This window comes from Salmo salar, chromosome 23 (assembly GCF_965601325.2).
Source record: "Salmo salar chromosome 23, fSalSal1, whole genome shotgun sequence".
NCBI lineage: Eukaryota > Metazoa > Chordata > Actinopteri > Salmoniformes > Salmonidae > Salmo > Salmo salar.
This window is the reverse complement of record NC_138313.1, coordinates 41,770,630-41,795,980: the sequence shown is the minus strand read 5'-3', so window position 1 is coordinate 41,795,980 and position 25,351 is coordinate 41,770,630. Positions and strand designations below refer to the sequence as shown.

Here is a 25,351-nt window from a genome sequence, read left to right as displayed (position 1 = left end):
GCGTTTATATTTTTGTTCATTATATTTCACAGTGGTTTAGATGGTACAGTGATTCTCTACACTATACTTGCTTGTTTTTTCACAAACTGAAATCAGGCGAACGATTAGAATTTTAGCAACCAGGAAATGGCTAAGCTATTTCTGCATAGTGCATCTTTAACTGATGACCTGGAATAAAATTAAAAACATTTATGCACAGCCCATTGTGTCCTCTAGTTCATATTCCTTTAATCAACAAGTGACTGAATGTTTGAAAAATACATTAGAATTATGCATTAATCAATTGACTTGATTGATTAGCTTTGAGTCCTCACAATAGGCTTTATTTTTTGCATAAAACTGTATACTGAATGTACTTTCAAACTGCTGGAAGAAGTTCTGTAGAACATTTAAAGTAACTGTCCAATGAAAATCTCCCTTTTAAAAGTTCATATTCTTTTAACTCATACCCAAATAATGTTGTTGACTCATCCTATACAAAGCATAAATTAGAGAAAAATCACTTCAAAACCCCACCTCAATCAGTGGAGGCTGTTGAGGGGAGGACGGCTCATAATAATGTCTGGAATGGAGTGATTGGAACGGCAATGATGTATTTGATACCATTCCAGCTATTCTGCTCCATTCATTACCATGAGCCCGTTCTCCTCAATTAACATCCATAATTACCATATTTTGAAAGGAAAACTATTTCAATGATATTGTAAATAATTATACAGTGCCTTTCGAAAGTATTCACATCACTTGACTTTTTCCACATTTTGTTGTGATACAAAGTGGGATTAAAATGGATTTAATTGTCAGTTTTGGTCAACAATCTATACAAAATACTTGTGTCTTTGGCATCATTAAAAGTGAAGACTGTTATTTTATCAAATAAATTCTCTGTAATATTTATTACGTGATTAAACTAGTAAAAAAAAAAATCAATTTACAACTTCTACCTCCCTCCTATACCCAAACACTCTGTTCTCTACAGGTGTACAGGGTAACACAAGGTAGTCACTGACTATATTCAGTTATCAGGGTGAATCATCCCTTTTATTCAGGTGGTCCTTGTGAGATTTTTTGAAAAGTACAATAAATAAAATCTGTGCAAATACCTTTTAACTTCGTGCTATAAGGTTCCATCTGCAATCCAATCACACAATGCTGGGTTGTCAATCAAAAATAACTGTATGTAAGGTGATACAGTGCATTCGGAAAGTATTCAGACCCTTTGACTTTTTCCACATTTTGTTATGTTACAGCCTTATTCTAAAATGTATTAAATCGTTTTTTCCCCCCTCATTAATCTACACACAATACCCCATAATGACAAAGCAAAAACAGGTTTTTAAAACTGTAATATCACATTTACATAAGTATTCAGACCCTTTACTCAGTACTTTGTTGAAGCACCTTTGGCAGCGATTACAGCTTCGAGTCTTCTTGGGTATGACGCTACAAGCTTGGCACACCTGTATTTGGGGAGTTTCTCCCACTCTTCTCTGCAGATCCTCTCAAGCACTGTCAGATTGGATGGGGAGCATCGCTGCACAGCTATTTTCAGGTCTTTCCAGGAATGTTCGATTGGGTTAAAGTTCGGTCTCTGGCTGGGCCACTCAAGGACAATAAGAGACTTGTCCCGAAGCCACTCCTGTGCTGTCCTGTTGGAAGGTGAACCTTCGCCCCAGTCTGAGGTCCGGAGCACTCTGGAGCAGATTTTCATCAAGGATCTCTTGATGTACTTTGCTCCGTTCATCTTCCCTTGATCCTGACTTGTCAACCAGTCCCTGCTGCTGAAAAACATCCTCACTGCATGATGCTGCCACCACCGTGCTTCACCGTAGGGATGGTGCCAGGTTTCCTCCAGACGTGACACTTGGCATTCAGGCCAAAGAGTTCAATATTGGTTTCTTTAGAAAAGAGAATCTTGTTTCTCATGGTCAGAGTCCTTTAGGTGCCTTTTGGCAAACTCCAAGCGGACTGTCGTGCTTTTTTACTGAGAAGTGGCTTCCGTCTGGCCACTCTACCTTAAAGGCCTGATTGGTGGAGTGCTGCAGAGAGGGTTGTCCTTCTGGAAGATTCTCCCATCTCCACAGACGAACTCTGGAGCTCTGTCAGAGAAACAATCGGGTTCTCGGTCACTTCCCTGACCAAGGCCCTTCTCCCCCGATTGCTCAGTTTGGCCGGACGGGCAGCTCTAGGAAGAGTCTTGGTGGTTCCAAATGTCTTCCATTTAAGAATGATGGAGGCTACTGTGTTCTTGGGGACCTTCAATGCTGCAGAAATGTTTTGCTACCATTCCCCAGATCTGTGCCTTGACACAATCCCGTCTCTGCACTCTACGGACAATTCCTTCGACTTCATGGCTTGGTTTTTGCTCTGACATGCACTGTCAACTGTGGGACCTTATATAGACAGGTGTATGCCTTTCAAAAACATGTCAAATAAATGTAATTTACAGGTGGACTCCAATCAAGCTGTAGAAATATCTCAAGGGTGATCAATGGAAACAGGACAGACCTGAGCTCAATTTCCATTTTCATAGCAAAGGGTCTGAATACTTATGTAAATAAGGTATCTGTTTTTTATTTTTTTATAAACCTGATTTTGCTTTGTCATTATGGGTTATTGCATGTAGACTGATGCTGAAAATGTTTCATTTAATCCATTTTAGAATAAGGCTAACGTAACAAAATGTGGAAAAAGTCAAGATGTCTGAATACTTTCCGAATGCACTGTATACGTAACAGTATAGCTTCCGTCCCTTTCCTCGCCCCTACCTGGGCTCGAACCAGGGACCCTCTGCACAGACAGACAACAGCCATCCTCGAAGCATAGTTACCCATCGCTCCACAAAAGCCGTGTCCCTTGCAGAGCAGAACTACTTCAAGGTCTCAGAGCGAGTGACGTCACCGATTGAAACGCTATTAGCGCGCACCCCGCTAACTAGCTAGCCATTTCACATCGGTTACATAAAGCATACATGACATTCTAGACGATTCTGTACTTCCAACTTTATTGCAACAGTTTGGGGAAGGCTCTTTCCTGTTTCTTCATGACAATGCCCCTGTGCACAAAGCGACGTCCATACAGAAATCGAGATCGTTGTCTAAGAACTTGATTGGCCTGCACAGAGCCCTGACCTCAACCCTATCGAACACCTTTGGGATAAATTGGAACACTGACTGCAGCCAGGACTAATCACTCAACAACAGTGCCCGACCTCACTAATGCTCTTGTGGCTGAATGGAAGGTCCCCACAGCAATGTTCCAACATCTAGTGGAAAGTCTTCCCAGAAGAGTGGAGGCTGTTATAGCAGCAAAGGGGGACCAACTCCATATTAATACCCATGATGTTGGAATGAGATGTTCGACGAGCAGGTGTTCATATACTTTTGGACATGTAGTATATCTATCCCATATCAGAACTCTATCCAGCTAGCGGCGCTGTTGTCCGTTTCAGGCTAGCTAACCGCTGACAAACAATAAAGAACAAGACAACAAGGAAGTAGAATTGGAGGAAGGTTTGTTTTTAATTTGCAACAGGCACATTCCTTACATGGATTTTAGACGCAGTTAACGGAATACCTAAGTCTCCGTCCACTGAAAATGGCAAAATTACAGTCTTTGAGTGTGTTTGTTAATACGCGTTTAACAGTGGCTACCGTAGAGATTATGGGGGCAGTAGAGAAAGTGGTAGCGGAGTACCAGGAGGAGATTTCCCGATCTAAAGTGGAGAATGACCGGCTACGGAGATTGCTGCGGATCAAACCGGAGATGAAACGATGTAGAACAGACTCCCTCCAGTTCTCGCTTACCGTCTCTGAGGAGGAGGTTAACCCTGTGCAGCAGCACTGTGACCAGGAGGAATGGAACTCCAGTCTGGGGACGGATAACCCAGAACCCATGCAGATTAAAGAGGAAGATGAGGAAGTCGGGACCACTCAGGTGGCAGGGCAGCTTCAAGGGCTGGAGCCTGACATTGTAGAGTTCATGTTCACTCCTTCCTGTGTGAAAAGTGATTATGAACAGGACGACCTACTTCAGTCCTTGACTCTTTCCCAAACCAAGACTGTGGTGAACAGAGAGAGTGACTCTAAAGAATTGGATCTCAAACCTTTTGGCACAGTGACCCACCTCGACAATCCTTATGACCCTCGAGATAATCAAGACAATGTCTCCAGCCACAGCTCAGCTGCAAGCAGTGATCTAGTAGGATTTGACATAAGCCCACCATTGGATTCCAGCCCACCATTGAGGAAACCCAGCACCACGTCTAAAAAACATGACTGCGGGAAAATATTAAATTGCACGGGGACCCTGAACAGGCATATACAGACCTCCACGGGAGAAAAATCATTTAGCTGTGATAACTGCAGGAAAAGGTTCAGTCGCAAGGATACCCTTAACATGCATATACGGACTCACACAGGAGAGAAACCATTTGTCTGTGGTGACTGCGGGAAAAGCTTCAGACAGAAGGCTACCCTTAACAGGCATATACGGACTCACACAGGAGAAAAACCATTTAGCTGTGGTGCCTGCGGGAAAAGCTTCAACCATAAGGGAAACCTAACTGTTCATTTACTGACTCACACAGGAGAGACACCTTTTACCTGTGGGGACTGCGGGAAAAGCTTCAGACAGAAATATAGCCTTAAAAAGCATATATTGACTCACATAGGAGAGACATTTAACTGTGCTGACTGCGGGATAAGCTTCAGACACAAAGTGAACCTGGATAGTCATATACTTGCCGTCCACAAATAAACAAAACAGAATGAAAACAAAAAGAAGAAAATGTAACAAACATCTTCTGTCAGGGGTTGGTAATAAAAATGCAGGATTTGGACAACACTGTTAGGAAAGCAAATACATTCTAGATCACTCATGTTGTAGGTTTAAGGTATTTACTTTTGTAAAAATGTTCTATGTAAATAAAATGTTATTTGAATTACGATATTATGATCAAACAGTTAAAAAGGGCAATGGAAACAGTTTAGGAAGTAAATCTAAGCAAAGAGATGTAATCAATCAACTAATACCCTACAATACTTGAACATAAAAACGTCTCTGTATTTAGTATTTTGATCGTCGACAAGGTTCATTTGAGCTCTGGTCGGCGCCATTTTGAATTGCCATAGTAACGACTGACGCCAGTGCGTCACTGGCAGGAATCAGCCTGGTGTTGAATTTTCGCGCGGAGAGTGAATCGAAGTACAAGGACATGATGACAACAACAATTTAGTGATTCAGACATGAACTGTATAGCGCCAGGCTGTACGAAAAAAAAAAAATTCTATCGGGTAGGTACATCGGCAGTCCAAGGACCAACAACTTTTGAAGAAGTGTCTCCATGTCCTAAAGAAAGGAAGAAACGTGCCAGCTCAGCAAGCAAGATCTGCAGGCAGTACTTCGCGGAGAAAGACTTTGCGATGAAGGGCACGTTCGATGCGGCAACCGGGAGTTTCAGAATGTAAAGGAGTCCTTAAACCTACGCTGAAGCCCTCTGCTTGCCCCTCCATCTTCAATTTGGAGGGGTATGGTGTACAGTAGGGGTTACCGACCGACCATCATCAACATCGCTGACTTCGGAGTCAAGCCAAACGTCGGAAAGAGGCGACGCGAGTCAATTGAGCCTGGTAACGTTAACCGACCATGAGTCATGATTGTTGTTGACTCGTCTACCGTTAGACCCTGGATAACTTTGTTTTAACTCTGAGTGGCGCAGCGGTCTAAGAATCGTCAGACCCTGGTTCGATTCCAGGCAGTATCACAACCGGCCGTAATTGGGAGTCACATAGGGCGGCGCACATTTGGCCCAGCGTCGTTAGGGTTTGGCCGGGGTAGGCCGTCATTGTAAATAAGAATTTGTTCTTAAGTGACTTGCCTAGTTAAATAAAGGTTAAATTAAAAATTAAAAACTCTACAACCCCAGCAACTAAAACAGTTTCTCCGTGTAGCTCTGTTATTAGGTAGTTACTGTAGCTAGCTTCCACCTCAGAAAGTCAAGTAATACATTTTGTTGACAGATTTGTTTTTGGAATGCTTTGTTAGCTCCACCTTATTTAGCTAGACTGAAGTTGACATAGCTAATGTTTGCTGAAAAATACATTTTCCTGTATTTGCTTTGCTGTGTGTGTTGACAGCATACATGACTGGTAGCTTGTTAACGCCAACTGATATATTTGGGTTCAGTTGTCTTAATCTTAACAAAACATTTGTTTGTTTTCAGGATGATATTGTCATCCCTGAAAAGGTTTTCATCCTGGAGATTGTGCAAGAGGAGGTACATGTAAATCCATGTTATTTCTAAGGCTATTGTTTGTTTATTTCAAGACACAATCTGTCATCACTGATGCCATTTTCAATATATAAAATTGACAATATGCAGTGACTCTTGAATATAACTAAAGCTTAATAGATGCCTTAATATTTTTACACCAACAGGAAAGAACGGTTAGTACAGCATGCCAAACAAACCCCTGGTTGCCAGATTGTTCCTGTGCTGCGGTGGAAAAGAGCTCCACCGGGACCATAACTAAAGCGCTCGAGGCCCAGCTAGATTGCTCTCACCACCATCAGTATACAACCGAGTCCTGCCTCTATTGGCCACAGAGCTGACAGGGAGTGAGATGAGTGAAGACCAGGAGTCGCTGTATGAACCTGAGAGCTCAGACACACAATCATCACAGTGCGAGCCAAGAGATACAATCGAAGAGTGTGTGCAAGATCAGAAATGCATAGTCTTTGATAGCAAGCTGAAGGAGTTGTTCAATGTCTGCCATGAGCCAGGATTCGAGCTGGTGTCATCAGTTCATCCCTGAAAATAAATGGTTTTGCCATCACCATGGAGACAGTGTTGTGGGCCACAGGAGGAAGTGGGAGTCCCAGACCAGAGTGGGAAAGTTGTTTGCAGGTAGTGCCATCAGTGGTCTGTCTTCCTTACTGGTGGCTCCCACTCCACATTTGTGGAAACATGTCACCTCCCAGCCTGGTGCCCATGTCGCTGCGTCAGTTTCCAAACCAACAGCGCATCTACAGTTTCCAAACCAACCACTGCTGGTTGGAGTGTTCAGGTGCTAAAAGAAAAGTGGATCACCGCAGTTCACCTCATCACCAATGAACACCAGTGGGTCACTGGAGGCACACTGAACTGCTGTGAGCACCCCCCCCCACACACCTGAAGAAGGAACACGATGAACACATTGTCAGCAGCTTTTGAGGCAGTGAGGAAAAAGTCCTCAAATCAAATGTTATTGGTCATATACACATTTAACAGATGTTATTGCGGGTGTGGAGAAATGCTTGTGTTCCTAGCTCCAACAGTGCTGTAATATCTAACAATTCACAACAATACACACATCTAAAAGTAAAATAATGGAATTAAGAAATATATAACTACTTGGACAAGCAATGTAGGTGTGGCATTGACTAGAATACAGTAGAATACTAAATTATTTATATATCACAGCTCTGGAAAAAATGAAGAGACCACTGCAAAATGATCCGTTTCTCTGGTTTTACTATTTATAGGTATGTGTTTGGGTAAATTACATTTTTTGTTTCATTCTATAAACTACTGACATTTCTCGCAAATTCCAAATAGAAATATTGTCATTTAGAGCATTTATTTGCAGAAAATGACAACTGGTTAAAATAACAAAAAAGATGCAGTGTTGTCAGACCTCGAATAATGCAAAGAAAATAAGTTCATATTAATTTTTAAACAACACAATACTAATGTTGTAACTTAGGAAGAGTTCAGAAATCAATATTTGGTGGAATAACCCTGATTGTTCAATCACAACTTTCATGCGTCTTGGCATGTTCTCCGCCAGTCTTTCACATTGATGTTGGGTGACTTTATGCCACTCCTGGCGCAAAAATTCAAGCAGCTCGGCTTTGTTTGATGGCTTGTGACCATCCAGAGGTTTCAATGGGGTTTAGGTCTGGAGATTGGACTGGCCATGACAGGCTCTTGATCAGGCTGTGTGGCATGGAGCATTGTCCTGATGGAAAAAACAATCCTCAGAGTTGGAGAACATTGTCAGAGCAGAAGGAAGCAAGTTTTCTTCCAGAACAACCGTGTACGTGGCTTGATTCATGTGTCCTTCACAAAGACAAATCTGCCCGATTCCAGCCTTGCTGAAGCCCCCCCAGAACATCACCGATCCTCCACCAGATTTCACAGTGGGTGGAGACCTGGAGAGGCCTACAAGCCACAGTGTCTCGCACCCACTGAAATTTGGTGGAGGACTGGTGATGATCTGGGGGTGCTTCAGCAAGGCTGGACTCGGGCAGATTTATCTTTGTGAAGGACACATGAATCAAGCCACGTACAAGGTTGTCTATGTACACAGGGCATCAGCCTAAGGTGCAGGGTAGAGTAACCTGGTGGTAGCCGTCTAGTGACAGTGACTAAAGTTCAGGACAGGGTAGAGTAACCTGGTGGTAGCCGTCTAGTGACAGTGACTAAAGTTCAGGACAGGGTAGAGTAACCAGGTGGTAGCCGTCTAGTGACAGTGACTAAAGTTCAGGACAGGGTAGAGTAACCAGGTGGTAGCCGTCTAGTGACAGTGACTAAAGTTCAGGACAGGGTAGAGTAACCTGGTGGTAGCTGTCTAGTGACAGTGACTAAAGTTCAGGACAGGGTAGAGTAACCAGGTGGTAGCCGTCTAGTGACAGTGACTAAAGTTCAGGACAGGGTAGAGTAACCTGGTGGTAGCCGTCTAGTGACAGTGACTAAAGTTCAGGACAGGGTAGAGTAACCAGGTGGTAGCCGTCTAGTGACAGTGACTAAAGTTCAGGACAGGGTAGAGTAACCAGGTGGTAGCTGTCTAGTGACAGTGACTAAAGTCAGGACAGGGTAGAGTAACCTGGTGGTAGCCGTCTAGTGACAGTGACTAAAGTTCAGGGCAGGGTACTGGGTGGAGGCTGGCTAGTGATGGCTATTTAACAGTCTGATGGCCTTGAGATAGAATCTGTTTTTCAGTCTCTCTGTCCCAGCTTTGATGCACCTGTACTAACCTCGCCTTCTGGATGATAGCAGGGTGAACAGGCCGTAGCTCAGCTGGTTGATGTCCTTGATATTTTTGGCCTTCCTGTGACAACGGGTGCTGTAGGTGTCCTGGAGGTTGTTGAAGGATCTCAAGACGGTTTTTAAAAAAGTATCAACAATTTCTGTACATATGCTGCAACATTTTGAGTAAATTAATGAGCACATTTTAACCCCTTTTTTTGCCTTCCTATGTGAATAACTACAACCAATTGATTTAAAAAAATCAGTAATATAATAATTCTAGTAGCCTATTTATTAACCTCTAGTTAAATGAATTAGATATTTTATTTTCTAGGTGATGAAGTGTGACTGGTGAACTCAAGTGTACATGCCCTGTACATTAAAATACATGCCCAAGAGGAACATGTTCGGCCAGCAGGGAATGGTCGCAAAACTCCCAAGTGCCTGCCTTGGACCGCAATTATTCAGTGGACAGACAGCAGGTTACAACAAAGGAGGGAGTGCTCCGTTTAAAGCAAGAGTTCTCCAAGGCTGCCAGGGCGTTAGTGGTGAAACCCATCAAGGAGGAGAAGACACGGTGTTTCTGTTCTGAGCTCCTACACGGTATCATTGACTGCTGTGCCAATGGTAAGTCTACTATATTATGTCAGATGTAGACAGAGAGAAATTACCATCAATTATTTGTGTAACTTATATCTGACTCTAGGACCATCCCAGCGGACTCCTGAGTGCCCAAAGAGAGAGAGTGGCGGTCACTTTGGGGGAGCGGACTGGTGTTCCGAAAATGGAGAAGGAGCAGGCCATTCGACAGCAAATTCAAAGATTTAGAAAAACAATTCCACTTCGAGGGAATCGAAGGGGAATTGTTTTTCCAGATATTTTTATTTTTTTACCAGTTTCAACAGACATGCTACCTTGTCCCGGACTTGCGGTTTCGACTCTGTTTTTCAGTCTCTCGGTCCCAGCTTTGATGCAACTGTACTGACCTCGCCTTCTGGATGGTAGTGGGGTGAACAGGCAGTGGCTGTGTCAAGTATGTGTCGACGGAAGGAGTATTATGTGCCAGCTGAGCCTAAATGCTGCAATTGTGGTGGAGAACATGCACCCGAATTTCTGAAGTGTCCTGTTAGGGTGATGAAGGTAGTAAGAATAAGGGCTGTCCAGAATGTCACCTATCTGAAGTTGTTGAGCAGTGAAAGAAAAGTGAAGTTTTTAAATTTTTTATTTCACCTTTATTTAACCAGGTAGGCAAGTTGAGAACAAGTTCTCATTTACAATTGCGACCTGGCCAAGATACACATACAACACATACAACAACAGAGTTACACATGGAGTAAAATATTGAATAAATGAATAAATATTGAAATTTACATGGTTTTTAGAGTGAAGTACATCGGAAAAAAGCAAAAGAAAACTGCAAGACTGAATAGGAGAAAAAACAAGCAACAAACAAAGAAGATAGGCTTTTGAAAAATAACTATTTTTTAACTATTTTTCATAAAATTGTAGTTATCTTAGCTAGCTGAATTGTTTACCAGTTGCTAAGCAGTTGCTAGGGACTCTTTTGGAAGAAGCTAGCTAGCTAACGAAGAACAACAAAGAATATCTAGTTAACAGAAGAAAAGAAAGAGAAAATCAGGACAGAAGAAAAAGGATATCAAAGTGAAACAGTTCTCTAAAGACACAGGAGACAATAATACAAGAAACAACACTTCTGTAGCTTGTCAACTATGTGTCTGTCTATCCCTGTTCTCTCCCCTCTGCACAGGCCATACAAACGCTTCACACCGTGTGGCCGCTGCCACTCTAACCTGGTGGTCCCAGCGCACACGACCCACGTGGAGTTCCAAGTCTCCGGCAGCCTCTGGAACTGCCGGTCTGCGGCCAACAAGGCTGAGTTCATCTCAGCCTATGCTACCCTCCAGTCCCTAGACTTCCTGGCGCTGACGGAAACATGGATTACCACAGATAACACTGCTACTCCTACTGCTCTCTCCTCGTCTGCCCACGTGTTCTCGCATACCCCTAGAGCATCGAGCCAGTGGACATTCTCTCTTTCTCCCCTGACCCATCTGTCTATCTCCTCATTTGAATTCCATGCTGTCACAGTTACCAGCCCTTTCAAGCTTAACATCCTTATCATTTATCGCCCTCCAGGTTCCCTTGGAGAGTTCATCAATGAGCTTGACGCCTTGATAAGTTCCTTTCCTGAGGATGGCTCACCTCTCACAGTTCTGGGTGACTTTAACCTCCCCACGTCTACCTTTATCTCATTCCTCTCTGCCTCCTTCTTTCCACTCCTCTCCTCTTTTGACCTCACCCTCTCACCTTCCCCCCCTACTCACAAGGCAGGCAATACGCTTGACCTCATCTTTACTAGATGCTGTTCTTCCACTAATCTCATTGCAACTCCCCTCCAAATCTCCGACCACTACCTTGTATCCTTTTCCCTCTCGCTCTCATCCAACACTTCTCACTCTGCCCCTACTCGGATGGTATTGCGCCGTCCCAACCTTCGCTCTCTCTCTCCCGCTACTCTCTCCTCTTCCATCCTATCATCTCTTCCCTCTACTCAAACCTTCTCCAATCTATCTCCTGATTCTGCCTCCTCAACCCTCCTCTCCTCCCTTTCTGCATCCTTTGATTTTCTCTGTCCCCTATCCTCCAGGCCGGCTCGGTCCTCCCCTCCTGCTCCGTGGCTCGACGACTCACTGCGAGCTCACAGAACAGGGCACCGGGCAGCCGAGCGGAAATGGAGGAAAACTCGCCTCCCTGCGGACCTGGCATCCTTTCACTCCCTCCTCTCTACATTCTCCTCTTCTGTCTCTGCTGCTAAAGCCACTTTCTACCACTCTAAATTCCAAGCATCTGCCTCTAACCCTAGGAAGCTCTTTGCTACCTTCTCCTCCCTCCTGAATCCCCCCCCCCCCCCCCCCCCTCCCTCTCTGCGGATGACTTCGTCAACCATTTTGAAAAGAAGGTTGACGATATCCGATCCTCGTTTGCTAAGTCAAACGACACCGCTGGTCCTGCTCACACTGCCCTACCCTGTGCTTTGACCTCTTCCTCCCCTCTCTCTCCAGATGAAATCTCGCGTCTTGTGACGACCGGCCGCCCAACAACCTGCCCACTTGACCCTATCCCCTCCTCTCTTCTCCAGACCATTTCCGGAGACCTTCTCCCCTACCTCACCTCGCTCATCAACTCATCCTTGACCGCTGGCTACGTCCCTTCCGTCTTCAAGAGAGCGAGAGTTGCACCCCTTCTGAAAAAACCTACACTCGATCCCTCCGATGTCAACAACTACAGACCAGTATCCCTTCTTTCTTTTCTCTCCAAAACTCTTGAACGTGCCGTCCTTGGCCAGCTCTCCTGCTATCTCTCTCAGAATGACCTTCTTGATCCTAATCAGTCAGGTTTCAAGACTGGGCATTCAACTGAGACTGCTCTTCTCTGTGTCACGGAGGCTCTCCGCACTGCTAAAGCTAACTCTCTCTCCTCTGCTCTCATCCTTCTAGACCTATCTGCTGCCTTTGATACTGTGAACCATCAGATCCTCCTCTCCACCCTCTCCGAGTTGGGCATCTCCGGCGCGGCCCACGCTTGGATTGCGTCCTACCTGACAGGTCGCTCCTACCAGGTGGCGTGGCGAGAATCTGTCTCCGCACCACGTGCTCTCACCACTGGTGTCCCCCAGGGCTCTGTTCTAGGCCCTCTCCTATTCTCGCTATACACCAAGTCACTTGGCTCTGTCATATCCTCACATGGTCTCTCCTATCATTGCTATGCAGACGACACACAATTAATCTTCTCCTTTCCCCCTTCTGATAACCAGGCGGCGAATCGCATCTCTGCATGTCTGTCAGACATATCAGTGTGGATGACGGATCACCACCTCAAGCTGAACCTCGGCAAGACAGAGCTGCTCTTCCTCCCGGGGAAGGACTGCCCGTTCCATGATCTCGCCATCACGGTTGACAACTCCCTTGTGTCCTCCTCCCAGAGTGCTAAGAACCTTGGCGTGATCCTGGACAACACCCTGTCATTCTCCACTAACATCAAGGCGGTGACCCGATCCTGTAGGTTCATGCTCTACAACATTCGCAGAGTACGACCCTGCCTCACACAGGAAGCGGCGCAGGTCCTAATCCAGGCACTTGTCATCTCCCGTCTGGATTACTGCAACTCGCTGTTGGCTGGGCTCCCTGCCTGTGCCATTAAACCCCTACAACTCATCCAGAACGCCGCAGCCCGTCTGGTGTTCAACCTTCCCAAGTTCTCTCACGTCACCCCGCTCCTCCGCTCTCTCCACTGGCTTCCAGTTGAAGCTCGCATCCGCTATAAGACCATGGTGCTTGCCTACGGAGCTGTGAGGGGAACGGCACCTCCATACCTTCAGGCTCTGATCAGGCCCTACACCCAAACATGGGCACTGCGTTCATCCACCTCTGGCCTGCTGGCCCCCCTACCTCTGAGGAAGCACAGTTCCCGCTCAGCCCAGTCAAAACTGTTCGCTGCTCTGGCACCCCAATGGTGGAACAAGCTCCCTCACGCCGCCAGGACAGCGGAGTCAATCACCACCTTCCGGAGACACCTGAAACCCCACCTCTTTAAGGAATACCTGGGATAGGATAAAGTAATCCTTCTAACCCCCCCCCCCTTAAAAGATTTAGATGCATTATTGTAAAGTGGTTGTTCCACTGGATATCATAAGGTGAATGCACCAATTTGTAAGTCGCTCTGGATAAGAGCGTCTGCTAAATTACTTAAATGTAAATGTAATGTAAATGAGTAAAACAAACATACAGTCAATAATACAGTAGAAAAATAAGTCTATATACAATGTGAGCAAATGAGGTGAGATAAGGGAGGTAAAGGCAAAAAAAGGCCATGGTGGCAAAGTAAATACAATATAGCAAGTAAAACACTGGAATGGTAGATTTGTAGTGGAAGAAAGTGAAAAGTAGAAATAGAAATAATGGGGTGCAAAGGAGCTAAATAAATAAATACAGTAGGGGAAGAGGTAGTTGTTTGGGCTAAATTATAGATGGGCTATGTACAGGTGCAGTGATCTGTGAGCTGCTCTGACAGCTGGTGATTAAAGCTAGTGAGGGAGATAAGTGTTTCCAGTTTCAGAGATTTTTGTAGTTCGTTCCAGTCATTGGCAGCGGAGAACTGGAAGGAGAGACGGCCAAAGGAGGAATTGGCTTTGGGGGTGACCAGAGAGATATCTGCTGGAGCGCGTGCAACGAGTGGGTGCTGCTATGGTGACCAGTGAGCTGAGATAAGGGGGGACTTTACCTAGCAGGGTCTTGTAGATTACCTGGAGCCAGTAGGTTTGGCAACGAGTATGAAGCGAGGGCCAGCCAATGAGATCGTACAGGTCACAGTGGTGGGTAGTATATGGGGCTTTGGTGACAAAACAGATGGCACTGTGATAGACTGCATCCAGTTTGAGTAGGGTATTTTGTAAATGACATCGCCGAAGTTGAGGATCGGTAGGATGGTCAGTTTTACGAGGGTATGTTTGGCAGCATGAGTGAAGGATGCTTTGTTGCGAAATAGGAAGCCAATTGTAGATTTAACTTTAGATTGGAGATGTTTGATGTGAGTCTGGAAGGAGAGCTTACAGTCTAACCAGACACCTAGGTACAGTGGGGGAAAAAAGTATTTAGTCAGCCACCAATTGTGCAAGTTCTCCCACTTAAAAAGATGAGGCCTGTAATTTTCATCATAGGTACACGTCAACTATGACAGACAAAATGAGAAAAATAAATCCAGAAAATCACATTGTAGGATTTTTTATGAATTTATTTGCAAATTATGGTGGAAAACAAGTATTTGGTCACCTACAAACAACCAAGATTTCTGGCTCTCACAGACCTGTAACTTCTTCTTTAAGAGGCTCCTCTGTCCTCCACTCGTTACCTGTATTAATGGCACCTGTTTGAACTTGTTATCAGTATAAAAGACACCTGTCTACCTGGTAGGTTCATTGATAATTTGTGTGAGATTGAGAGCATCAAGTTTAGATTGTAGGATGGCTGGGGTGTTAAGCATGTTCCAGTTTAGGTCACCTAGCAGCACGAGCTCTGAAGATAGATGGGGGGCAATCAGTTCACATATGGTGTCCAGAGCACAGCTGGGGGCAGAGGGTGGTCTATAGCAGGCGGCAACGGTGAGAGACTTGTTTTTAGAGAGATAGATTTTTTTTAAAGTAGAAGTTCAAATTGTTTGGGTACAGACCTGGATAGTAGGACAGAACTCTGCAGGCTATCTCTGCAGTAGATTGCAACACCGCCCCCTTTGGTCGTTCTATCTTGTCTGAAAATGTAGTTAGGGATAAAGATTTCAGAGTTTTTGGTGGCCTTCCTAAGCCAGGATTCAGACACGGCTAGGACATCCGGGTTGGCAGAGTGTGCTAAAGCAGTGAATAAAACAAACTTAGGGAGAAGGCTTCTAATGTTAACATGCATGAAACCAAGGCTATTACGGTTACAGAAGTCATCAAAAGAGAGCGCCTGGGGAATCGGAGTGGAGCTAGGCACTGCAGGGCCTGGATTCACCTCTACATCACCAGAGGAACAGAGGAGGAGCAGGATAAGGGTACGGCTAAAAGCTATAAGAATTGGTCATCTATGACGTCCAGAATAGAGCGTAAAAGGAGCAGGTTTCTGGGGGCGATAAAATAGCTTCAAGGTACAATGTACAGACAAAGGTATGGTAGGATGTGAATACAGTGGAGGTAAACCTAGGCATTGAGTGATGATGAGAGAGATATTGTCTCTAGAAACATCATTGAAACCAGAAGATGTCATAGCATGTGTAGGTGGTAGAACTGAAAGATTGGATAAGGTATAATGAACAGGGCTAGAGGCTCTACAGTGAAATAAGCCAATAAACACTAACCAGAACAGCAATGGATAAGGCATATTGACATTAAGGAGAGGCATGTTTAGCCGAGTGATCATAAGGGTCCAGTGAGATTCAGACAGCTAGCCGGATCATAGGTAGCAAGCTGGCAGAAGATGGTCTGTTTTTAGCCACCTCGTGCGTTTCCGTCTGTAGATTAGTGGGGTTCCGTGTGCTAGGGGGGACCAGTCCAATTGGCAAAATAGTTAGTGGCCCAAGAAAATTGTCCGATAGACCTAATCAGATATCAGCCGATAAGACAGCTAACGATTAGCAGGCCGCAGATGGGCGTTCAGGTTAAGTTGAAGATATAATGGTAGTAGGAGTAGAGACACAAGATGATGAATGTAACTGAAGGAGTGAGTGGAATGGTTGTTCGATTTCTTTTTTTATTATCCCCCTTCCTGCATTTGAATATATTATTTTTGTTTCAAGACCCCGTACAGTAGGTGGCGGCAATATACCAATCGGTGTAGTCTGCCATAAAATTTTAAAGAAGAAGAAAACATCGCAACCGGAAGTTGGAATAGCTAGTTTCCGTTTGGGTTCACAACTGCAACTGTTTGTTGATGGTGGCATAGCTAGCCAGTCTACTGCTATGTCAATATTTTTGATTTAGCTAGCTAAAGCAAACATTTTTTACGACGAAAATGACTTCTGAAGGGAATCGACACGGGACGAAAAGACCTGGTTCTCCGAATGAAGTAGGTGAACTATAGCTAAATGCATTGAACGGGACAGGCCTTGCAGTTCAGCTAACCTTAGTTAGCTAACTGGCTAGCAAGGCCCGTATCTGTTTTGCTTTAGCAAAGAAGTATGCAGTCAATTTGCATCCTAACTAGCTATGCAGCCTGTAACATAATGCGTCCTAGCTCAACAAAGCCATAGAGTAAAACAGTTAACTATTTAGTTAACGTTGGTCAACAAATCATTTAAGTGTTATTTTTAGCTAACTTATTCACCTTAAGATGGCCAGTTTGACACATCATGATGAAGCTTGCCAGCAAGATAGTCAGCCAGTCAATTTAATAAACCAACTCAAGGCTGTTACTACTAGGCGTATGACGTGGCTAGTTAGCGTTATATTAAGATGTGACTTTAGCTAATCCAATTGGGAAGTTGTTTGATCTTCGAGCCGATGTTGTAATAATAGGCCTAGGCTACGTTCTGGTGGGATCCAATTCCTTGTGTACTGTAAGCAATTCTGTGTTGTTGCAGGATGGACCTACTCCATGGGCAGCTGCAGATCTTGGGGACAACGAGAGGAAGCAGAAGTTTTTGAGGTTGATGGGCGCAGGGAAGGTTGGTTTGGTCATATTCTATGTAGACTATTTTTCCCAACCCTCATCAGGGACCACTAGACGTTTCACATATTTATTGTGGCCCTTACTGGAACACCTGATTTCAAATGTAGCTGAGTCAACTAATCACCAAGCCCTTGACTAGTTGAATCAAGTGTGCCAGTCTGGTAATGGACTATTATTACTGTAACTCAGTTATTATTTAGTTATTGCAGTTAACTGTTAATTCAACTTGACTGTTACCTCTATTCCAGTATTAGATTGAGCCACCATTTTATCGTAGACTACAATTTATAATCCATATATTATCGTGAAAGGAGGAACAGAACTGTGGTATTACAGAATGTCTACTGTATTTGGTCCTGCAGAAGGAACACACTGGACGTCTAGTCATTGGAGATCACAAATCAACATCCCATGTCCGCAGCGGTGAGTAACACTCTTTTGAATTATAGAAAAAGGGTTGTCAAGGTACTGCTATTTTGACAACCCTATTCTACACTCCTTTCAAATGCTTTACTCACAGATGTATCTATCTCATCTAATCTAACCTTTTCCCATATCAATACAGTACTATCTGGGACCAGATAGCACTGTATTTGGTATGATTGGTGTTTCACTAGTTTGTCCTCTGCAGGGGCGGAGGACCAGAGGATGAACTCTGAGCTGGAGTTGCAGTACCAGCAGGGGCTGGACGGGAAGCTGTCAGGCAGGAACAGGAGACACGTCGGACTGGGCTTTAGCGAGGTGAGAGATCATGGACGGACAGAAGTTGTTATTATTATTATTATTATTATAGTAATTTTTTTTCACCTTTATTTAACCAGGTAAGCTAGTTGAGAACAAGTTCTCATTTACAACTGCGACCTGGCCAAGATGAAGCAAAGCAGCGAGACAAACAACAACAGAGTTACACATGCAATAAACAAGCGTACAGTCAATAACACAATAGAGAAAAAAAATCTATATACAGTGTTGGCAAATGGCGTGAGGTAGGCAATAGTAGCGAAGTAATTACAATTTAGCAGATTAACGAGTGATAAATGAGCAAGTAGAAATACTGGTGAGCAGAAAAGTAAATAAAAACAATATGGGGATGAGGTAGGTAGATTGGGTGGGCTAAGTTGAACATCGATCCTAGCAAAGATGGCTGACACATTGGCTGATGTTATAGAACAATCTGCTGTTCTATTATCTACGGTGTTGAATGGCTGAAGCAAGTTTGGGTACGCTTTCATTCTATTTAGCTGGGTTGTGTTCATTAGGAACCAAACAGGACCTTCCAGGCATTGGAGATTTTTCTTCTATCTGAATTTGTCTAATAAAAAAGTGTTTATTGTTGCAATGAACACAACCCTGGCCTGTTACATGACGTGATGTAATACTGACGTGATGGTGCTTCTCATTAGACCTGTATGTTTGCATGGCTATGGAGGAATAAATCTGTTATCATGGATTAATGACAGCACAACACATGGAAACGCCACAACGTGTCGCTCTTTACTAAGACTGTTTGTGATTGGCTCAAGTCAAAGGCCTAATTTATACAGCCAAAATGTCATGTACGTACCCGCATGTTGCCCCAGTCTCCAGATCTTCATTTTGTGACTCTTCTGTTCGCTCCACAGCCTGACTCAGCCCCACCACCACCACCCGTAGAGGGCCAAAGCAAGGCAGAGCAACCAGCCAGTCCCAATGCCCCAGACAGCCCCTCAGAACCCCAGGGCTCACCAGACAAACCCCCCTCACCAAGCCCAGAGGACAGCACGAAAGAGGACAAGAAACACACCTTCAAAATGGCCTTTGTGAAGTCATCCTAAGACTGGGAGAAAAAGTCACTTTTTTCTAAAGTCAAACCACAGATTTGTACATAAGTTGTTCTTTTGTGTCTCTGCAGTTCTCCCAAGCTGATACATGGAACTTCGTGGTTTCAGATGTCTTTTATGTTTCAATGCTGAGCAGCAAACCAGTAGTGCACTACTGAAGGAGGTAACAATCATTGAGACAGATTTCCCCCGTTGTTTCCTTAAACTTTGTTAGGAATTCCTAACTGAAAGAGGGACTGTACCGACGTGTTGTAATGGTTCTGAGACGAAGCAAAAGCTTTAATTAAATTGTGTTGAATGGGACTATAGGTCTTTAACAGTCCAGTTGAATGTCTCATCATGAGTTATAAAATGTACTTAAACTACAAATTGAATATCAATAAACTGAAGTACCACACAGTAGGGATGAATATTTCCTCTAATCTACCAAGGTGGCCATTTTAAAGCGTTTAAAAATATGATCACTAAACCAGGGTTCTCCCAGCGCTACATTGCCGGCTTGTCTTGGCCACTATGTGAAACTGATATTTAGTAATACTAGAGTAACTTTGATCAGGAATTGCGAAACAGGCCGTTCATAAATTCCGAGCTTTATCATGTTCCTCAATTAGTTCAATGCGTTTCAGCAGTAGGATATCTCAACTCCGAGTAGGCTGTAGCATCATACAAACTGCAACGACAGTCAAATGACCAAAGATACTAAGCTTGCTAGAAATACCTCCAACGAATGACAAAATATCCTTTTTGGCAATATCGAGTTGATGATTAGCCTATACAGATCAGTGCATGAATAACGGAGAGATGAGAGGATAGTTAAAATAAAAAATCTACTCTCATAGAATTTGTTGATCACATATTCTCCACTGAAGCTCTCAGATGGGCAGCAATACGGGACAGCGCAGAGAAACATTAGTGGTATTTAGACATGCATAATGTAGAAGAGCTTTTAAAGACAGGACTGTCCAGCCAGCAATCCCAGTTAATTTGGGTTTATTCTGATGATAGACAAGGAAGCACAGATGTGCAGGACAACAGTATGTTGATGGCTGTAGATTTGTGATTCGTCTGTTAGCCCCTGCTAACTTATTTCCATGCTAATGCGACCATTACAATTAAATGGGGAGTCAGGATGTTGGGTTTCAGTGGGATTGGGATGATAGGAAAGTAGCCTAGGCTCTATATAAGGCTACTACGTGAGTCAATAGATAAATAATACACTTGATTTAGGCTACATTGCATGCTAGATGTTTCTGATCAGTGATAGATGAGCTTCCACATGTCTGGCCAGAGATCAATTAACCAAATATAAAGATGGAGATTCAGTGAAAAATCACATTATCAGACAAGTCACAGGCTTTTGTTCAGGAGTAGGACAGACTACTCACGCGTGTGAAGATCAAAATCCACTTATATACATGCTAGACACATTTTCTGATCAGCTAATATATGAGAAAACTAGAATAAAGATGATCAATTTACGTAATAGTTACCAAATATCCAAACTGATCCTGTGAAAACAAAAATCTGACATTGATTGATATATCTAGACGAGTCCCCCATGCATGTCTCAAAGCAGCGCAAAGGCTCTGTCCCAATCAAAAAGGTGCTGAAATGATAATGTAGGTGACCACACAGGACTATTGCTTTACATTTGTATAACGGTTGCATATGATTTAGGGATATACAGTATAAGCAAGAATTTGATATATGCCTTCAGTTGCATTAGCCTATATTTTCATCATTCAGTTGATCATAACGAAGGTGAGTTTTTCTCTGCGCTTTTTCTAGGCCCAATGGCTATTTCCTGGTCTCCTCACTGTGCTGCCACCCACCCCCGCCTCGTTCTCAAAACCAATTTAAATCATACTTATTTTTCTAGAAATCTGGCTCTTTTTTTCGGGTTTGGGCTCATTTAATTTCTGTGACGTCGGACCAGGCCTGGGCTCGGGCTTCAAGCTTTACGGGCTTGGGTCGGACCGGGATCTCATTTTCAGTTCTGATGAGAACTCAAACTGCATTCGGGTCTGGTGTGCAGTCGAGCAGTGTCAGTTATGTGCGTTTTGAATTGATGGCCACTGTGTGAAGTAAATATGCTAGGCTAAAAGGATTCCATGCAACAACCTGTATGGATAATGTGCTTTTTTGTTGTTGCCAAATCTGCGGCTGCGCATGTTGTGTATTTTGTGGAAATGCATTTGTGAGACAATGTTGTAAGTTTCTATGTCTTGTCATTACATTTTTGGGGGGGAAATGTTAAAAAGAGTGATCCTTTAATTGTCAATCGCGCTATAAAGCCGATTTTCAGCACTATGGCTGGAATTGAGGCCAAAATAAACATGCTCGTGATTGAATCGTCTTGCATTTACTGTTTCAAGTGAATTGATTTATGACACATTGACCGTATAAGAGTGTTCATGATTAAATATTGAGGGAGAACTGGACATGAGGCAACATGTTTTGTTAAAACCTTTATTTCCATAAAACATAATTATGGTTTATTTCCCTTTTAAAATACACATAATACAATACAGTTGATTGGCAAAAGCGTTACATGGCAGTGCTGAGCTACAAAGAGTGCAAGATTGTCTTTCATTAGTCAAAATAAAATAAATATATGATTCATGTCATAATTACGTTTCCATCTCAACCACCTATAAAACATTGCCGAGAACTTATTTATTTAGAAATATAGACCACAGCTAATGATTCTCTGTTGCAAAAACTAGTAGTGTTAACAATTACACACAACATTAAAGTGCAAAACACAACTCCAATTCAAACTTAACATTAGGTACACGTTGAGTTTCAAATAATTCCTTTTGGTTCTTTAAAAGAAAACATTATTATTGCGTTTTAACTCCAATAAAAAGTATTATAAAACATCACTCCGGCATTAATTGCTGAAAATGTTTAGTATTAGATCCTTTGCCCATCAACTATTTTCATCCACGGATGTCCTGTCGGTGCCTTGGCGTCTGTGTCAATGGTCAGTCAGCACTCAGCTGAGCTTTGGCTAAAAGTGGGGGAAAAACATGCTCATGACATTGAAAATACAGACTGTGATGTCTTCAATCTATAGTTGCACCCTCTTTCCAAAAAGCCTAAGTAAGCAGTGCTTGTTTGTGTGGAAACAATAAGCCACAACCTTTTTACATTCTAATCATGACCCATCACCATATCCTGACCCAAAACCATCACCTGACCCAACAACATCACCACTACCTGACCCATCACCTGACCCAACATCACCATCACCTGACCCAACACCATCACCTGACCCATCACAACACCTGACCCAACACCATCACCTGACCCATCACAACACCTGACCCAACACCATCACCTGACCCCACACCATAACCTGACCCAACACCATCACCTGACCCACTCACCTGACCCAACACATCACCAGACCCAACACCATCACCTGACCCAACACCCCACCTGACCCAACACCATCACCTGACCCAACACCATCACCTGACCCAACACCCCACCTGACCCATCACCATCACCTGACCCAACACCATCACCTGACCCAACACCATCACCTGACCCATCACCTGACCCATCACCTGACCCAACACATCACCAGACCCAACACCATCACCTGACCCAACACCCCACCTGACCCAACACCATCACCTGACCCAACACCATCACCTGACCCATCACCATCACCTGACCCATCACCATCACCTGACCCATCACCTGACCCAACACCATCACCTGACCCAACACCATCACCTGACCCATCACCATCACCTGACCCATCACCACACCTGACCCATCACCACACCCTGACCCAACACCATCACCTGACCCAACACCATCACCTGACCCAACACTATCACCTGACCCAACACCATCACCTGACCCAACACCAACACCATCACCTGACCCAACACCATCACCTGACCCAACACCATCACCATCACCTGACCCAACACCATCACCTGACCCAACACCATCACCTGACCCAACACCATCACCTGACCCAACACCATCACCTGACCCATCACCATCACCTGACCCATCACCATCACCTGACCCAACACCATCACCTGACCCAACACCATCACCTGACACAACACCATCACCATCACCTGACCCAACACCATCACCTGACCCAACACCATCACCTGACCCATCACCATCACCTGACCCATCACTATCACCTGACCCATCACCTGACCCAACACCATTACCTGACCCATCACCATCACCTGACCCATCACCATCACCTGACCCACCACCTGACCCAACACCATCACCTGACCCAACACCATCACCATCACCTGACCCAACACCATCACCTGACCCAACACCATCACCTGACCCATCACCATCACCTGACCCAACACCATCACCTGACCCATCACCATCACCTGACCCATCACCATCACCCACACCATCACCTCACTCATCACCACACCTGACCCAACACATCACCTGACCCAACACATCACCTGACCCAACACATCACCTGACCCAACACATCACCTGACCCAACACATCACCTGACCCAACACCACACCTGACCCAACACCATCACCTGACCCAACACCATCACCTGACCCAACACCATCACCTGACCCAACACCATCACCTGACCCAACATTTGGACACCAAAAGCTACCATGCTTCAGAAAAGAAACCACCAAAGCACTCCAAGTTGTGAGAGCAGAAATGACACCTAAAGACTACAACTATCCCACTGGGCACAGACGTCAGTTCAACGTCTAGTATTGATTTACATTTGGTTGAGTTGTCGTCTAACGTGAATTCAACAAAACATTGCACCATGTCATTGGATTTAGGTTAAAAGTTGGTAGGGGAAAAAAATGAAATCTTAAGTTGTTTCAATGTCATCACATCGATTTTTTTGGGGGGTTGAAATGAGGTGAAAACAAGGCTGATTCAACCTTGTGCCCCAGTGGGATGCCAACACAAACATCACAGAGGCACCTTGAGGCCACGACACCCAAGAGAATATGCAGTGTACCTTCACTAGATCTGTTTATCAGAATCTCGCTGTCTGCACAACCAGGGGCAATGAGAGAGGGTCACATTACTGTGTTGTACAGTGAAGATGCCCCTACACGCTGATCTTGGGTCAGTTTTGGGCCAATTTTCTACACTAATGGTTAAGGTTATGATGAGGGAGAGGGAAAACTGATCCTAGATCTGTAGCTTCACCCCAGAGTGTGCTGCATTTGTCACCCTTTTTCTGTTCTGATTCTCTTCTTCCAGGAGTGTGCACTTGCATACTCCCCATCATAGATTTGATTCAAGCATTGGCTGGAGGAAGTTTCCACCATTGATAAATCCATACTTCTCACTTTGGGAGAAGGGTTGAGAATCAGGATACTAAATGGGTTGGCTTCTCTAAAGGGAGCACAGTGAAAGACTCAATGTCCTACTAGATACTCCATCTATAGCTATATTAAAGGAGTGTTTTATGAAGGAATGAATTAATGGTTATAGAGGGATCAAAGATACTGTAGGCAGTTCAGTGGGAAAAGGGTGTGTTTGTGTGTGTACAGCATGCATAGAGTAGCCTGTGTGTATAGACTGTGTGTACACTGTGTAGTATATACACTCAGTGTATTAGGTACACCAGTCTAGTACTGGGTCGGACAACCCTTTGCCTCCAGAACAGCCTGAATTATTTGGGGTATGTAAACGTTGCTCAATTGGTATCAAGGGACCTAACGTGTGCCAGGAAATCATTCCCCACACCAATACACCACCGCCACCAGCCTGTACCGTTGACACAAGGCAGGATGGGGCCACGGACTCATGCTGCTTATGCCAAATCCTGACTCTGCCATCAGCATGATGCAACAGAAACCGGAATTTGTCGGACCGTGCAATGTTTTACCACTCCTCATTTGTCCAGTGTTGGTGATCGCGCGCCCACTAGAGACGTTTCTTCTTGCTTTTAGCTGATAGCAGTGGAACCCGGTATGGTCGCCTGCTGCAATAGCCCATCCGTGACAAGGATCAATGAGTTGTGCGTTCCAAGATGCCATTCTGCACACCACTGTTGTACTGTGACGTTATTTGCCTCAAAGTCGCTTAGGTCACTCGTTTTGCCCATTCTAACGTTCCATCGAACAGTAACTGAATGCCTTGATGCCTGTCTGCCTGCTTTATAAAGGAAGCCACGGCCACATCTGTATGAGCGAACCATTTTCGTGAACGGGGTGGTGTACATATTAAACTGGCCACTGAGTGTATATGTAGTGTGCATGTTTACGCGTGTTTTTACATGTGTCCATGTGTGTGTATGAGCTGAC

At 44.3% G+C, this 25,351-nt stretch overlaps 3 protein-coding genes and 1 non-coding gene across 15 annotated transcripts in view; 2 read left to right on the top strand and 2 right to left on the bottom strand.

The window, feature by feature from the left end:
- The first annotated feature begins 4,968 nt into the window (after positions 1 to 4,968).
- LOC106584623 (uncharacterized) lies at positions 4,969 to 6,572 on the top strand. Its single transcript, XR_014382356.1, has 3 exons — positions 4,969 to 5,630; positions 6,224 to 6,277; positions 6,439 to 6,572. It is a non-coding gene; the product is annotated as an uncharacterized LOC106584623 (transcript).
- Positions 6,573 to 16,418: 9,846 nt separating this feature from the next.
- Positions 16,419 to 21,400, top strand: cssa23h11orf58 (chromosome ssa23 C11orf58 homolog). The gene is made up of 5 exons (XM_014170111.3): positions 16,419 to 16,626; positions 17,141 to 17,224; positions 17,592 to 17,652; positions 17,861 to 17,970; positions 18,852 to 21,400. Exons 1-5 carry the CDS (start codon positions 16,573 to 16,575, stop codon positions 19,041 to 19,043), a joined length of 501 nt encoding a protein of 166 aa, XP_014025586.3. The 5' UTR covers positions 16,419 to 16,572; the 3' UTR covers positions 19,044 to 21,400.
- A 102-nt stretch (positions 21,401 to 21,502) lies between these two features.
- On the bottom strand, positions 21,503 to 25,345 carry LOC145863022 (uncharacterized). 7 transcript variants are annotated; one of them, XM_082968131.1, is made up of 5 exons: positions 23,306 to 25,345; positions 22,946 to 23,275; positions 22,677 to 22,814; positions 22,547 to 22,600; positions 21,503 to 22,322 (listed from the first exon to the last, which is right to left on the bottom strand). In XM_082968131.1, exons 1-5 carry the CDS (start codon positions 23,474 to 23,476, stop codon positions 22,206 to 22,208), a joined length of 810 nt encoding a protein of 269 aa, XP_082824257.1. In that variant the 5' UTR covers positions 23,477 to 25,345; the 3' UTR covers positions 21,503 to 22,205. The 7 variants fall into 7 exon arrangements, 6 of the variants coding, with proteins under 6 accessions (XP_082824257.1, XP_082824254.1, XP_082824259.1 ...); XM_082968128.1 differs by having other exon boundaries at positions 22,946 to 25,345; XM_082968133.1 differs by having other exon boundaries at positions 22,583 to 22,600; positions 22,946 to 25,345.
- The window catches only part of LOC106584624 (pleckstrin homology domain-containing family A member 7), a 187,065-nt gene continuing 183,216 nt past the window's right edge, over positions 21,503 to 25,351 (bottom strand). For all 6 annotated transcript variants that reach the window (XM_045706211.2, XM_045706215.2, XM_045706212.2 and 3 more), the window contains one exon: positions 21,503 to 22,062. In XM_045706211.2, the coding sequence (XP_045562167.2) occupies positions 22,037 to 22,062 (26 nt within the window). In that variant the 3' untranslated portion in view covers positions 21,503 to 22,036. The remainder of the gene's footprint in view (positions 22,063 to 25,351) is intronic.